The sequence below is a fragment of the Physeter macrocephalus genome, chromosome 14 (assembly GCF_002837175.3).
Source record: "Physeter macrocephalus isolate SW-GA chromosome 14, ASM283717v5, whole genome shotgun sequence".
Taxonomy (NCBI): Eukaryota; Metazoa; Chordata; class Mammalia; order Artiodactyla; family Physeteridae; genus Physeter; species Physeter macrocephalus.
The window spans coordinates 28,350,669-28,368,377 of NC_041227.1; the positions used below are offsets into that span (position 1 = coordinate 28,350,669).

At 38.7% G+C, this 17,709-nt stretch overlaps 1 protein-coding gene across 8 annotated transcripts in view; it reads right to left on the minus strand.

Moving 5' to 3' along the window:
• Positions 1–17,709, minus strand: part of RNF24 (ring finger protein 24) — a 170,763-nt gene that overhangs the window by 30,559 nt on the left and 122,495 nt on the right. For all 8 annotated transcript variants that reach the window (XM_028499607.2, XM_055089894.1, XM_055089892.1 and 5 more), the window contains 3 exons: positions 12,642–12,684; positions 10,505–10,546; positions 1,313–1,392 (listed from right to left, as the gene is read on the minus strand). In XM_028499607.2, coding sequence (XP_028355408.1) covers positions 1,313–1,392; positions 10,505–10,546; positions 12,642–12,684 — 165 coding nt within the window. The remainder of the gene's footprint in view (positions 1–1,312; positions 1,393–10,504; positions 10,547–12,641; positions 12,685–17,709) is intronic.

Here is a 17,709-nt window from a genome sequence, read left to right on the forward strand (position 1 = left end):
AATAGACATTTCTCCAAAAAAGATATACAGATTGCCAACGAACACATGAAAGAATGCTCAACATCATTAATCATTAGAGAAATGCAAATCAAAACTACAATGAGGTATCATCTCACACCAGTCAGAATGGCCATCATCAAAAAATCTAGAAACAATAAATGGTGGAGAGGATGTGGAGAAAAGGGAACACTCTTGCACTGTTGGTGGGAATGTAAACTGATACAGTCACTATGGAGAACAATATGGAGGTTCCTTGAAAAACTACAAATGGAACTACCATACGACTCAACAATCCCACTACTGGGCATATACCCTGAGAAAAGCATAATTCAAAAAGAGTCATGGACCAAAATGTTCATTGCAGCTGTATTTACAATAGTCAGGACATGGAAGCAACCTAAGTGTCCATCAACAGATGAATGGATAAAGAAGATGTGGTACATATATACAATGGAATATTACTCAGCCATAAAATGAAACGAAACTGTTATTTGTAGTGAGGTGGATGGACTTGGAGTCAGTCATACAGAGTGAAGTAAATCAGAAGGAGAAAAACAAATACCGTATGCTAACACATATATATGGAATCTAAGAAAAAAAATGTCATGAAGAGCCTAGGGGTAGGACGGGAATAAAATACAGACCTAGTAGAGCATGGCCTTGAGGATATGGCGGGGGGAAGGGTAAGCTGTGACAAAGTGAGGGAGTGGTATGGACATATATACACTACCAAACGTAGGGTGGATAGCTAGTGGGAAGCAGCAGCATGGCACAGGGAGATCAGCTAGGTGGTTTGTGACCACCTAGAGGGGTGGGATAGGGAGGATGGGAGGGAGGGAGATGCAAGAGGGAAGAGATATGGGAACATATGTATATGTATAATTGATTCACTTTGTTGTAAAGCAGAAACTAACACACTATTGTAAAGCAATTATACTCCAATAAAGATGTTAAAAAAATAAAATAACTATGGTTTTGATTAAAATAAGTTTTTTGGAAAGGAAACTCTCACTGGAAAGTTCCAGTAAAACAGTTCTTTATAGCCTGGGCTCCAAGGAGGTGTGGGCTTGTCTGGCGCTCTGCCTGAAATCCTGCCTTGGTATTCACGTTCCACCACCCTGATCCCTCCTAATGTCACACACACACAGACACATACACACACAAAACAGCCTGTAGGGTGCTTTCAGCTTTCTGCATTATAAACCAGTCATGAAGCCATCAAGCTTGTCTGGCACTGCCCCAGGCCTACAAGTGAGTTGGTCAATGTGCCTCAAACTCTGGTCCTCTTAAATAATTCCACACCAATACTTACTTTCTGTGGAAGGCATGCTTACATGGACAAATCCCCAACTCATCTCGAGGCTTGAAGTCTTCTAGGCACACTGCACAGAGCTGAAAGACAGATTCACAGATGAGGCAAAGTATCTGCTAAGGACTCTCCCAGGCCAATGTAAAGTGCAGGCCCCCGAGGCCCAGCCATTTGAAGGGACTTCCAATGTCCCACAACTCTTTAAGTGAAAGAAACAGGCTCGAATCGGCAAGGTCTTCTGAAGAAGAATCTCCTGCTCTTCCTGTCATGTGTCTTCAAGATGGAGGGCAGATGGGAGAAGACAGAAAGCAAGAGGCAGGTTCCTTTACTTCAGTCCGTCAGAAGAGTCTGACTTAGGTTTATTCTCACCAGATAGACTGAGCATAATGTAATTTTCTGTGCTGTGCCAAGGGGCTGACTTACTGCAGGGAATGCTCTGCCTGCTCAGCAGCAGGGCCCGACGGGACTGCTCGCACCCTGGGGTAGGCCCTGGGGCTCTCCTTTCTCCAGTTTTCATAACGTGGAAACTATAAACCATGGCACAGCCTGCAGTAGTATGCTTCTTGTAGTTCCTGGGGCCCCTTACTTTGGCACTGTCCTTCTGTTGCTGTCTGTCTTTGTCTTATAAAAAGTTATTCAAGAGTCACTGAATTTAACCTTATGAAAATGTGCAGATGGAGCAGGATTGCTCTGACAGATGGCTAGGCTCCACTGCTTGGAAAGAAGCCTTCTTCAAAGCCAGATGCTGGTTCCAACCACTACTTCTCGGGCACTTACCGGTGCCCAGGGACACTAAGTATCATCCCATTTACTCACTTTACAAATGGGGAAACAGAAACTCAGAGCAGTAACCATGTTGCCTGAGGTGAGTGGCCAGGTCTGGCTGGGGACCCAGGTCTGTTACACTTTCATCTGCCCAAAGCTTGAACTCCTCCCTGCTTGCTTCCCTGTCCATCTCCAGTGATTCTGGTTCAACCATCACCATTTCTTGTCCAGACTGCTGACCTGCCTCCCTGTCACCTGTTTCTTAACCTATAACACGTAACCCAGTATTCTTAGGTTATGTGACAGGACACGTGGCTCTTGGTGTCCCGTGGCCAGTGCTGTGGCTGTTGGTCTTCCAACACCCTTCTCTAGGGAGCTCTCAGGGCCTTGTGTATATAGCAGACAAGATCTTCACAGGAGGAGGAGCATGGATAACTGTATCAGATTTGGCATTACTGCTGAGACAGCAGGAGAGCAGGGAGGAAGGCAGGACAGATGGCTGGCCTTGGCTCGGACACCCAAGCTGTGTGACTTCTGCCATCATGATGCCTCTCATGCTCTGTTGCTTCATCTGTAGAGTGAGGATACTACATACCCCCAACCCCCTGCCTGGGACTGTCATCACCTCAGGTTGGGGGCAGGCCTGAGGAGGCAGTAAGGCAGTTTACCAATACCAGTTGTTTTTATTCATGTTTAAATTTAGTGAAGGGAGTACTATTTTCAAGCCCATTTTTGTTTTCTGGAGGAAGGTTAAGAACAAGCTCTGGGTAAAATGAGAAACTAGCGGTTCCAGCTTTGGGATGATCTTTTTTTGGCTTCTGCTTCCCATCTGTAAAGGGGGAATGAAAGGGAACTCATTTATTTCGTGATTTTTGGTGGATTCTTTAGGGGTTTCTGTGTTTACAAAATCATATCTGCAAATATAGCTTTACTTCTTTCTTTCCAATCTGGATGCCTTTGATTACTTTTTCTTGCCTAACTGCTCTGCCTAGACCCCTCCAGTACAATGTTGAATAAAAGTGATAAGAGTAGGCATCCTTGTCTTGTTTCCCCTTAAGAGGAAAAGCTTTCAGTGTTTCATTAAGTATGATGTTAGTTGTGGTTTTTTTTTTTTTTTAATTTTTATTTATTTATTTATTTATTGGCTGCTTTGGGTCTTTGTTGCTGCGCGTGGGCTTTCTCTAGTTGCTGTGAGCCTGGGCTACTCTTCATTGCGGTGCGTGGGCTTCTCACTGTGGTGCCTTCTCTTGTTGCAGAGCACAGGCTCAGTAGTTGTGGCATGTGGGCTCAGTAGTTGTGGCTTGGGGGCTCTAGAGTGCAGGCTCAGTAGTTGTGGCGCATAGTCTTAGTTGCTCCACAGCATGTGGGATCTTCCCAGACCAGGGCTTGAACCCATGTCCCCTGCATTGGCAGGTGGATTCTTAACCACTACGCCACCAGGGAAGCCCAGTTGTGGGTTTTTCATAGAAATCTTTATCAAGTTGCAGAAGTTCCCTTCTGCTTCTAGTTTACTGAGTATTATCATAAAAGAATGTTGAATTTTGGGCTTCCCTGGTGGCACAGTGGTTGAGAGTCCGCCTGCCGATGCGGGGGACACGGGTTCGTGCCCTGGTCCGGGAAGATCCCACGTGCTGCGGAGCGGCTGGGCCCGTGAGCCATGGCCGCTGAGCCTGCGCGTCCGGAGCCTGTGCTCTGCAACCGGAGAGGCCGCAACAGTGAGAGGCCTGCATACCGCAAAAACAAAACAAAACAAAAAAAGAAAAAAAAAAGCGGGGGACACGGGTTCGTGCCCTGGTCCGGGAAGATCCCACGTGCTGCGGAGCGGCTGGGCCCGTGAGCCATGGCCGCTGAGCCTGCGCGTCCGGAGCCTGTGCTCTGCAACCGGAGAGGCCGCAACAGTGAGAGGCCTGCATACCGCAAAAACAAAACAAAACAAAAAAAGAAAAAAAAAAGAATGTTGAATTTTGTCAAATGCTTTTTCTGCATCGAGGTGGTCATGTGTTCTCCCTACACTTTTATTCTGTCAATAGGGGGTATTACATTGACTCATTTTCCTTTGTTGAACCAACCTTGTATTCCTGGGATAAATTCCATTTAGTTATGATATGATATATAATCCTCTTTATATGCTGCTGAATTTGGTTTGCTAGTATTTTGTTGAGGATTTTTACAACTATATTCATAAGGAATATTGGTTTGGAGTTTTCTTTTTTTATGATGTCATTGACCGGTCTTGATATTAGGGCAATACTGGCCTCACAGAATGAGGATAGGAAACATTCCCATCACTCTTCATTTTTTGAAGTCAAAGAATAGATCCTATCAGCCCTGTCAAAAACAGGGCTAGGACATACATTTACTGATTGGTCAGACTATAGATACTTGAGTTTATTTGTTTTACATGTTGTTGATGGCATCTGCAGAGAACAAAAGGAAGCTGAGTCACGGCATTTCAAAGTAATTTTTTGCAGCTTGAGGAACAGCAGAAGCTTCAAGTTTGTGGGTGCAGCAGGGGCATCATAATGTGAAGGCTCTAGACTCAGAAAGATAGGGTCACCTTCTTTCTCCACACTCAGAAGCTAGAGGACATGCCCATTTTCCTCAACTTTCTTAAACCTCAATTTTTACAAAAGCAAAATAAGGAATAATACTTACCTCACCTAAATTTTTTAAAGTGTCAGTTCCCTTGCTCCTAAGATAAATTATATGAAGAAACAGACATCTTGGTAATTTTGCCACCTTATATACATGATTGCATTTTCTTTATACTGAGATTATACCCATAAATAAAACAAATTTCAAGGGAAAAATGGCTTTTAGTGACCATAGCATATATACTGGAAAGAAGCCTAATTTTCTAGTATTCACAGAGTGTGTGATCCCTAAAATGACCAAGAAGGAAGGATTTGACAATTTTCAAGGGGTTGACACCGTCTATAAATTTACCTTAAAATGCAAGCTAGGGAGTGGAGAGTCATGTGGGGAAGACAACATCACACAATGAAAATGACCCACAGCTCAGGGAATTTAGCCAAAATGATTTTCTTTTAAATATACAATCATTCTTTGATGGTGGTAGTGAACACTAATATACCTTTCCTTGAATAGTTACGAGGATAATCATATCTTTTGCAAAGGAAGCATTCCCAGTTCAGACGTGTCATTTAAGGTTGGAATCTTTAAAAGCTATGAAAGCACTCTAAACATGACTGTGCTGCTCAGGAAAGATCTGACTTTCTTGTTCCAAACTGAAGTGCAGTGGGACGTCCGTTCCATGGCCCTCATGTGTTCGTGTGCTCAGCCCTTTACTGTCCTTTCCTCACTGGCTTATGACTTTCTTTCCTGTGGGACCAGTGCTCCTTGAGGGCAGGGAGGGACTATACTTTGCCCACTCAATCTCTAGGGTCCTGTATACTGTCAGCTCCCTATACATGCTTTGGTTTTTTTTTTAAACTATTTTTGTAAAACAATTTTTACAGTTTAAACTGAGGGACGAAACTCAGTTGGGCTCTAAGTATTCATATTATAATTTTTTTTTTTTTTTTTTTTTTTGCGGTACGCGGGCCTCTCACTGCTGTGGCCTCTCCCTTGCGGAGCACAGGCTCCGGACGCGCAGGCTCAGCGGCCATGGCTCACGGGCCTAGCCGCTCCACGGCATGTGGGTTCTTCCCGGACAGGGGCACGAACCAACGTCCCCTGCATCGGCAGGCGGACTCTCAACCACTGCGCCACCTGGGAAGCCCTCATATTATAATTTTAAAATTAATTTGAGTAATGTGATTTATAAGAAGATTGATCCGTAATCCTAGAAAGACTGAGAGGGTTTACATCTCCTCCTACATAAGAAAGGGATGTGGCAAAACTTGTACCACCAGACCCCTTCCTCACCGGACCAAAGGGAAGGGAATGAGCTTGTGGGGAGGTGAGGAGAAGGAAAAGATGTTCCTAACTTCATTTTACACAGGGGGACAACTCCAGTGGGGTTACCTTCCTACAGTCTCTTCTTGTGGAAAGTAGGGTAGAGCAGGGCCATAGCATGTCTGCCACATGACTCCTCACCCACTCTGCCTGATCCAGGAAAACTGACCTAAAGATGACTTTTCCTGGTCCTTGTGCAGCTAGGATCCCACCTGCTGCTGAGATGCAGGAGGGAGCAGGTTCTCCTTTCCTTTCTGTATGTATAGGCAATATCACCCTGACAGAAGAGGGGATGGACCCAAACATGTTCAAATTTAGAAGCTATATGGATGGCTGTATCACTGTACTGTACTGTAGATGTGGGCTCAGGGTTCTGATTGGCCCACATGGCCCCAGCAGGTAGATGAGGCCTTCTCTGGGAGAGTGGCAGGATAGAAAGAATACAGTACAGAAAAAATATTTGAAGAAATAATGGCTGAAAACTTCCCAAGCTTGGCGAAAGACAAACCTACATATTTATGAAGCTGAGTAAACCCCAAACAGGAAGAATCTAAAGAAATCCATGCTGAGACGTATCATAATCAAACTGCTGAAAACTAAAGACATAGAAAAAAATCTTGAAAGCAGCCAGAGAAAAATGACACATTATGGATAGGAGATCAATGATTCGAATGACTATGAATTTCTCATCAGAAACCATGGAGGTCAGAAGGAAGTGGCACAACATTTTAAAAGTGCTGAAGGAAAAGAAATAACCCAGGAATAAAGGTGAAATAAAGACATTCTCAGATGAAGGCAAACTAATAGAATTCATAGCCAGCAGATCTGCTCTAAAAGAATTGCTAAAGGAGGTTCATCACATAGAAGGAAAATGACATAAGAAGGAAACTTGGAACATTGGGAATTAAGAGCAACAGAAACGGTAAATATCCAGATAAATATAACAAACTATTGGTCTCCTCCTGAATTCTTTAAAATATATCTGATGGTTAAAAGTAAAAAATGTAACATTGTCTGATGCCATTTTCAATGTATATAGGTGTAATATGACACTTAGTGTATAAAGGGGTGAAAGTAAAGGGATCTATATGGTGATAAGGTTTCTACATTACAAATGAAGTGCTAAAAAATTGATTCTGGGTATTTATTTTGTAATCCCTAAGTAACCACTAGAAAATTATACAAAAAGATAAAATCACAATAGATAAAATACTAAAAATGTTCAAATAACCCAAAAGAAGGTAGGAGGAAACAAAGGAATAAGAAAGGGGGAAAAGCGGAAGATAAATAGTAAAAGAGTAGACCTAATTTCAAACACATCAATAATTGCATGGAACATAAATGGTCTAAACACATCAATTAAAAGACAGGTTGGCAGGGTGGATTAAAAAAATGACCTAACTATATGCTGTCTATAAAAACACTCACTTCAAATATAAAGACATAATGTGTTTACAGATTAGAAAACTCAACATGGTAAAGATACCAATTTTCCCCTTATTTACATATTTAATGCAATACTAATCAAGATCCCAGCAGGATTTTTGTTGTTGTTGTTTGTGTGTGTACAGATAGACAAGCTGCTGTTACAATTTACATGGAAGAGCAAAGGAACCAGACTAGCTAAAACAGTTTTGGAAAAGAAGAATAAAGTTGGAGGAATCATATTACCTGATTTTAAGACTTGCTATAAAAATACAGTAATCAAGACTGTGGTATTGATGAAGGGACATAGGCACAGAAATCAATGGAACAGAATAGAGAATCCAGAAATAGACTCACAAAAATATGGCCATTTGATTTTTGATAAAGGTGCAAAAGAAATTAAGTGGAGAAAGCAACCATTCACCATAACCAGAGCTGGGGACACTGTGGTGAACAAATCAAAGACTAAATGCAAATGACAAGCAGATCACAGACTAATGTCAAGGCTCTCAGGCTTCTCTTAAAAAAACCCCAGATCTGGCAATAGTTGGCAATAGCCTATATTCCCCTATGGTAACAATTAGCTAGAGCTGAGTGCTGACAACTTCTTTAACACAGGACCTTGCATGCCCCAGTGTGTCACAGCTTCCATGGCACCTTTCTGTTTCTCTTGATACCAAGACTCCATTAGATGCAATTTATTTATTATTTATTTTTTAATAACTTTTGGCCACACCGTGCGGCATGTGGGATCATCCACAGATTCAAACAACCACAGACCGTGTAATACTGTAGTATTCACTATTGAAAAAAATCTGCCTATAAGTGGACCCGTGCGGTTCAAACCCATGTTGTTCAAGGGTCAACTGTACTTTTTAGATTTTTTTTGCCACGTAGCTTGTGGGATCTTAGTTCCCTGATCAGGGATTGAACCCGGGCCCTTGGCAGTGACAGCACGGAGTCCTAACCACTGGACCTCCAGGGAATTCCTCAACTGTATTTTTAAAATGATATATTAACTTACTTTCCTTCTTTAAAATTAAGAACATTATATATAAAATTAACATCCCTTTTGACCAACTTCCCCTAATCTTTTCCCTCTTCTCTCCTCCTCTGTGTAATCATTATGTATCCTTTTCAAACACTATGGAGTATGCATATAAATCCATGAAAAATGTGTTTATCTTAGTTTACATACATGATATAAACATTTATATCATTTTGCAACTTGCTTTTTCAAGATCCCGTTAGAGATCTATCTAGGTTGACGTGTTTACAGATGGAGCTTTTTCCTTAATTTTGCCTGCCGTATAGTACCTCACTGTATGAATCACTGTATCAGGTTTCCTTCTTTTCCTCCCTCCCTCCCTCTCTTGATGGATAATCTTCCAGTGTATCATGTTTTATTTATTTTTTACACTACTGATGGACATTTAGCTTGTCTCTGATTTTCCACTATTATAATTATTCACTAATAACATTATTCATATTGAAATTCCATGTGCTTACACAGGAACAAGCTATGTATCACTGTATAATTAGGCTACAGGAATGCACACACACAAAGAAGTTTGACAAAATAGTTTCAGCGCAAAGAAGTGCATCCAAAAAGAACCAAACTGCCAAAAGTACATGACTGGCCTCTGGAAACAGTTGTAGGAGCAAGGTTAGGTTTTCTTAGGTACAGCGAAACTGGAATTAGTGGGTGCAGTTGGGATACTAACTCTGATATATAATGATGCAACACAATTCACTTATTCAGTATAAAGATTCTAAAGTAATGGGTCAAACCCATAAGGAAGACTTCTATTCCTGACAAACATGGTTATTCAGTATTGTTAATGTATGTCAGAATTTGATCTTTTCATTTATGGTCATCAAAAAGACTCCAAACAGAAGAGGATCACTTTCTATTACTGTTTTAGGAAAAATTTTAAAATCAAACAGTATTTGATGCTTGAGTTTAATCCAAGGTTAGTTCTGAAATGCTGTACCATATCAACTCTTTGATAAAAAATATGCAGAAAGAGCAAAGGAGGGACTTCCCTGGTGGCACAGTGGTTAAGACTCTGAGCTCCCAATGCAGGGGGCCTGGGTTTGATCCCTGGTCAGGGAACTAGATCTCACATGGATTCTGCAACTAAGGAGCCCGCCTGCCGCAACTAAGACGCAGTGCAACCAAATAAATAAATAAATATTTTTTAAAAAGAGCAAAGGAGCAGTAGGTGATTTCAAAGTGTTCAACAATAATATAAATCATTTTTTAATTATTATTCAAATAATTTCACAAATTAACTCTCTTTGAAGAGACTGGTAATGTAGCTTCACCACAGTTATGCTATATAAAACATAGATATTACAATGTGTAGCTTTTCAAGTCCTTGCTTTAAACACCAATTAAAAAACTCAGAAAGGGTGGAAGAGAAAGGGCCCTAAAATTAAAAATAAAAACTCTGAGCATTTGAAATCAGTGGCAAGACAAGGAATAAAATAAACAAGAATTACTATAGACTACGTGTCTTAAGGTGCATAGCAGGATACACACATACTTCTGTATTTAGCTTGGAAAGCATAACAATATAGTGAACACCCCAACCATGCAACCTCATCACTAGACAAGTCCAAGAGTTCATATCTCTCCCTATATGTTCTTCCCTATTCCATCCCTCTGTCTCACCGCCCCAAACCCCCACCTTCATGAAGTAATCACTTCCTTGTTTGTGCCATTGGTAAGAAAGGACTTCTGGGAACATTTTCAAGAGTGAAATTAGTGCAAATTCATCTTGAGTAGAAAAACTTGTTTATATCTATCTCCTACTCGTATAGCATGGACAGCAAGCAGCATCCCTGCTGCTATGAAATCTTACACTGGCACCATCCCTATTAAAAATGAGTTATTTTACACTCTTATAAGTCTTCACAAAATTGATTTTTATGTGACCTCACCCTCAAATATTCTATTAAGCTGATGAAGATAAGCCCAATTTTTTTCAGCATCTGAAAATAAAGATGTTTAAGCATACCACAGCATACCACTTCTGTTAGAATATACCCAAGAACAGATTAAAATACTTATAGGCAACTTACCTCATGTAAATTCAGTTCTTTTACTTTTTCTTTTAATATAACCTGTAAGACAAAAAAAGTATGCTTTTATGCCCATTTAAATCTGTAATTTAAAAGATTTCTCATTATTCTTACAAATATTTTTCTTTTCTGTATATAGCTCATTTCACCTCATATTCAATATTTGAGAGAATCTCTTACAGTTTGAGATAGAACATTTTAGCAACATTCTTTTAACTTGAGCAATGGTGCAGTATTCTCCTGAAAAGCAATTTTAAAATCTCTTTAAGAACAGATTAAATTTGGGGAGAAGAAATTAACACATGCCTATCTGGAGTATGTGCTAATATGGGGGGAAAGTAAATCAGATTGCTTGCCTCATGATTTGGTAAAACACAGTATTGACTCATGGGACAGACTGGTAATTTATAAAAGACTGAAAAGTAAGGTCAATCTTAATTTTGGAAGCTTTGCTTATTATTATACATCACTATCCTCAGAAAACTTTAGCTCTATCCAGAATTATGTAAATGGGTTTAAAACTCATCCAGGTGCTGTCCCTAACCTGACTTTGTGGTGACTGGATATCAGTTAAAAAGAATGCAAAATGACAAGAGGGCAGATGACTATTTAAAAAGAACATCTCTAAACAAATAGGACCTAATCAAGCTTAAAAGCTTCTGCACAGCAAAGGAAACCATAAACAAAATGAAAAGACAACTTAAGGACTGGGAGAAAATATTTGCAAATGATGCCACTGACAAGGGCTTAATTTCCAAAATATACAAACAGCTCATACAACTCAATAACAAAAAACAAACAACCCAGTTGAAAAATGGGCAGCAGACCTAAATAGTCAGTTCCCCAAAGAAGACATACAGATGGCCAACAGGCACATGAAAAGATGCTCAACATCACTAATTATCAGAGAAATGAAAATCAAAACTACAATGAGGTATCACCTCCCACCAGTCAGAATGGTCATCATTAAAAAGTCTACAGATAAATGCTGGCGAGGGTGTGGAGAAAAGGGAACCATCCTACGCTGTTGGTGGGAATGTAAGTTGGTGCAGCCACTATGGAAAACAGTGTGGAGGTTCCTCAAAAAACAATTTGAGACAAAAATTGAGACAAAAAGATTCATTTCTTTAGAAAACTAAGACATTCATCTCTGTATATGAATCTCACACGACACCCATGTGTGGTTACCTATGGACATCAGTGTGGACATCTAAGGAGCTCACCAATGAGCTCAGATTTCAAAGAGACATGGACAAAAAGATACGTAATCCTAAAATGACGACATAGTCTGTAACATCAGTGTCAGCAAGATTAAAGACCCAAATAAACTGAAGCTTGCCCCCCCCCACCTCTCTCCCCCTCCCAAATTGCTATGGATGGCAAAAATAATTTCATGCTCAGGGTCAAAAGAAAATTAAGGCCCACTGTTTGTTATCAGTGGTAAAATATTAATGGACGACACATGGAAGAAAAAACAAATTTCACTGGCCTTCAAGAAAAGCTAAATTTATTACCTTAAAGAACATATCAGCAAACGGATAGTACAAAGGGCTAGGAGTTAATAGCAGTGACTGAAGTATCTGGACTTCCAGTGGTGTGACGTGAACTAACATTTAAAGTACAAAGGGGAGGAGATGAGATCAGTATAATACAGCTGGTTACCTCTGAGGAACTAGTATGTCTTTTAAATGAAGAAAGTAAAAATTTCATTTAATGGAATCTCTGAATTCCATTAGGATAATAGTAAGTTTAAGGATTTTAAGCTACAGCATTTCCCTTTACCAAAATATTGGCCAAAGTTCCCTGTTAAGTTATATTATTTTATCATTTGAACTTTCTATAACTTCAAATAATACTTAAGAGAAGCCACTGCAATAAGCCCAGGCACTGCAACGAAGAGTAGCCCCCACTCGCCGCAACTAGAGAAAGCCGGTGTACAGCAATGAAGACCCAACACATTTCCCCCCCCCGCCCCCCAAAAAAGAACACTTAAAGTGAAGTATTTTGTATGGCAAATTGGCAAGCAAAATGAACACAAGTAAATCTAGTCCCAGTTTAAAATATGAGTGGAAACCTGAGGTCGCATTTTTTTGGTGAAAAACATGATCAAAGCCAATCTTAAGTAAATTTCTCTCACCTGTTTGTAGGCATAAAATTCTTTGTGTGCTTGATGTCTTAGCCTAAAAGACAGAAATGAGAAATGCAACACTGAGATTTCCATATAAGAATTTGACAAAAATTTTAAAACTGCTTATTTTGGGTATTAATTTATATCATTTATGGTTTAAAATCCAGAATCTTTATTCTAGAATACACTCAAATGACATCTGTTACCATGTTATGAGAAAGTGACCAGTGAACCATAGAATGTTATCCAAATATATAAGTTCAAGTGAAATCTCATTAAAACAAAATCTCAAATATTTTAATGAAGAAAGCTCAATTTTTTATAGACAATAGTCCACTTATTTCAATATTTAATATATCACACTTCTTAATTAAAAAATTGAAGTATCAATATAATATACATCTAATAATGTGCAAAAGCCTCAAGAATACAGATAAGTATTAAAAAAAAATTATACACACCACTGTGACTATCACCCAGATCAATACATAGAACATTTCCAGCATCACTGAAATGACTCTTCCCAATCAATATTCACCCCTAAAACTATCCTAATTTTTATCATTGTAGATTAACTATGCTTGTTTTTGAACTTCACATAAATGGATCATTTGGTATATACTCTCCTGTGTTGGCTTCTTTCAGTCAACAATTACTTGTGAAATTCATCCATGTTGTTGCAGTAATTATATTTTTGACTGACATATAGTGTTCCATTTTACGAATGAATATAAAACTATTTATCCATTCCACTGTTGACAAATATTTAGATTACTTCCAGTTTGGGGCAATTATGAATCAAGCTGCTATACAAATTCTTCTCCATGTCTTTTAGTGGACATATAGACTCATTTCTGTTGAGTGTGTATCTAGGAGTAGAACTGCTGTTGCAAAGTGCTTGCACCAATTTTACTCCTATGGGTAGTGCATGAAAGTTCTAGTTGTTCCACATCTTTGCCACAGCTTGGTAGGGTCAGTCTAAAAATTTTTAGCCAGGCTGGTGGGTGTTCAGTGGTATCTCATTTTGGTTTTAATTTTGCATTTCCCAAATGATGTTTAGGACCCTTTCATATGCTTATTGCCCGTTTGGATATTTTCTTTTATGAAATGCCTGTTCAAGTCTTTTGTCCATTTAAGAAAATGAGTTGACTATGTTTTTCTTATTCATTTGTAGGAGCTCTTTAAATATTTTAGATGCAAGTCCTCTGTTGGGTACCGTAATACTCTATGGCTTGCCTTTTCATTCTCTTAATGTTATCTTTTGATGAACAAAAGCTTTTAATTTAAAGCTTTTAAATTTAATTTGTGTCCAGTTAAAGAAATCTTTGCCAACCCCCAGATAATGAAGATAATCTCTTGTGTGTATCGTGAAAATAATTTGTTATTTTACCTATCACATTGAGGTCTATGATCCATCTGAAATTAGTCTTTATGTATGATGTGAGGTAGAGGTCAAAGTTCTTTTTATCGACATGCAGATTTTCATTTGACTCCTTTATTGAAGAGACACTTCTTTCCCCACTGTGTTGCACTGGCACATCTGCTGTGAGACCAATATGTGGTTCTGTTTCTAGAGTTTCTGTTTTATCCCACTGGTTTATCTGCCCATCCTTGTGTACTGGGTTGAATTGTGTCGCCTCAAAATTAATGTCAAACTGCTACCTCAGAATGTAACCTTGTTTGGAAATAGCATCTTTGTAGACTATTTATTAGTTAAAATGAGGTCACATTAGGATTAGGGTAGGCCATAAATCCAATATGACTGTTATCCTTAGAAGAAGAGGAGAGGATATACAGAGACACAGGGAAGAAGGCCAGGTGAAGACAGAGGCAGAGACTGAAGTGATGCAGCTACAAGACAAAAAATATCAAGGATTGCTGACAACCACCAGGAACTAAGAGGCAAGGAAGGATCCTCCCCTAGATAGCCTTCAGAGGCAGCATTGAGAGATTGATAAATTTCTGTTGTTTTAAGCCATCCAGCTTGTGGTACTTTGTTACAGCAACCCTGGGAAACCAATGCATCTTGTGTCAATACCATGCCAGTTAAAAAAAAACCAAAACTTTTTATTTTGAAATAATCTTATAGGAAAGTTGTAAAAAATATCAGAGTTCATATATACTTCTCTCCCCAGTTTTCCAACATTCACATCTTACATAACCATAGAACAATGATCAAAAACAGGAAATTAACACTAATGTTTTGATATTAATACTCGTATAGTATTCACCAAACAGACTTTATTTGAATTTCACCAGTTTTTTCACTAATGTTCTTTTCCTATCTTGTGATCCAATCCAGGACCCCAGCTTGTATCTAGTTGTGTCTTCTTAGTTTCTTCAAATCTGTGACAGTTCCTTAGTTTTTCCTTGTTTTTCAGGATTTTGACATATCAACTATGATCACTTGGTTATGGCAATGTCTACTGGGTCTCTCCACTGTAAAGTTACTATTTTCCCCTTTGCAACTGATCAATATCTTGGGGGAGAGACATTGAAACTATGAAAATATCCTATTTTTTTTGTCAAGCTTTTGCCCACTGATTTTAGCATCCATCTTGCTTGCAACAATTCTGCAGTGTTTGCCTGGTGGTGGTTTTGTAGTTCCTTAATTCCATGTACATTAACTGGGATTCTTCTGTAAGGAAGAGATGCCCCTTCTTCTTCATTTATTTATATCAGCATGGACTCATTTGTGTTAGTCTATGGGTTATAATTTAATATGATCATTACTTATTTTGTTGCCCAAATTGATTTAGGCTTTTAGGCCCTCCTTCAGGTTGATTCTTATGTCCTTTCAACATGCCCTCATCCTTTCCCATGCGTTTCCTAGCTCACTGGCACCAAAAGATGTTACAAGCTCATCTTGTATTTTCCATGCTCCAGTTGTGGAATTAACCACTTCTTTCAAAGAGCCTTGGTTCCTTTTATTGGAGAATAATATTTAGAAACCAAGATCTGGGTGCTAGGTGAATAGCACTCTGTTTTAAGTACTGGGGTTTTGTAAAAAGTCTTGGGTCCTCAAGCTTTGTTCTTAACTACTTTGGCTATTCGTGGTCCTTTGCATTTCCATATAGATTTCATGAGCTTATCAATTTCCACAAAAAAATCTGTTGGGATTTTGACTGAGACTGTTTAATTTATAGATCAATTGGGGGAAGAACTGACATCTTTGCAAGATTGAGTTTCCAACCTATGAATATAGCATACTCTATTTATTAGATCTTCTTTCTCTGTACACATTTCTATGTAGAACACTTATATATCCTTCATTAAATTTATTCCTAGGTATTTGGTAATTTTTGATCTACTATAAATGGTATTTAAAATTTTTTTATGTTCTAATTCTTTGTTGCTACTACATAGAAAAAAATTCAATTTTTGAATATTGATCCTATATCTAGTGACTTGCTAAGTTCACTTATTAATTCTAAACAGCTTATCTGCAGAATCTTTTGGATTTTTTTTTTTTTTTTTTTTTTGCGGTACGCGGGCCTCTCACTGTTGTGGCCTCTCCCGTTGCGGAGCACAGGCTCCGGACGCACAGGCTCAGCGGCCATGGCTCATGGGCCCAGCCGCTCTGCGGCATGTGGGATCTTGCCAGACCGGGGCACGAACCCGTGTCCCCTGCATCGGCAGGCGGACTCCCAACCACTGCGCCACCAGGGAAGCCCTGGATTTTTAAAATACACAATTATTTTGTCTGCAAATAATAAGTTTAAACTCTGCCTATTTAATCTTCACATATTTCACTCTTTATTCTTTACTTCACTTCTTTTTTTTTCCTGCACTGGCTAGGACCTCCAGTACCAATATTAAATGAAAGTGATGGCAGTGAATGTCCTTATTAATATGTTACTACTAAATACGATGTTTTCTCTAGATTTTTTGTAGATAACCCTTGATTAAAATAAAGTTCCCTTGTATCCTAGTTTTAGACTTAAAAAAATCATGAATAGGTATTAATTTTTGTCAAGTGCTTTTTTTTCCCATCACATTTTTTCCTTTTTACTGTTAATGTGGTATACTGTATTGATTGATTTTCAAATGTTAAAACAATCTTCATTTCTGGAACAAAACTCCACTTGGTTGTGATGTACCACCTTTTTGTACATCCTTGAATTTTATTTACTAATATTTTGTTCATGAGAAAGATTAGTCTATAATTTCCATTCTTGTAATGTCCTTGTCAGGCTTTGGAATCAAAATTATCTGGCCTCATCGAAGTATCTCTTCTATTCTCTGGAAAAGTCATATAAGAGTGGGATTTTTTCCTTAAATGTTTGGAGAAATTCACTGGTGAACTTACCTGACTTGCAGTTTCTTTGTGGAAATGCTTTTATTATTAAATATATAATTATTAATATTTTCTATTTCTTCTTGACTCAGTTAAAAAATGTTATTATTCTTTTACTTGTATTCACATAACATACAATTAACCATCTTAAAGTGTATAATTCAGTGGTATTTAGTGCAGTCACAACGTTGTGCAACCACCAGTTCACTCTAGTTTCAAAACTTTTTCATCAAAAAAAATCTGGTACTCATTAAGTAGTTGGTCCCCATTTCCCCCTTTCCTGGTAATCTCTAATCTGCTTTCTGTCTCTATGGATTTGCCTATTATGGATACATTACATAAAATAAATCATACAATATGTGACCCTTTTGTGTCTGGCTTTTCATTTAGCATAATGTTTTCGAGGCTCTGCCTATTTGTAGCATGTATCAGTACTTCACTCCTTTTTATGGCTGAATAATATTTCACTATATGTATATGCCACAGTTTGATTATCCATTTATCTATTAATGAGCATTTGGGTTGTTTATACCTTCTGGCTATTATGAATAATGATATAAACATTCTGTACAAATTTCCTTGTGGACATATCTCTTCATTTGTCTTGGGTATATACCTAGGAGTGAAATTTCTGGGTCATATGGTAATTCTATGTTTAACTTTCAAGGAACTGATGAACTCTTTTTTTTTTTTTTTTTTTTTTTTTGCGGTACGCCGGCCTCTCACTGCTGTGGCCTCTCCCGTTGCGGGGTACAGGCTCCGGACGCGCAGGCTCAGCGG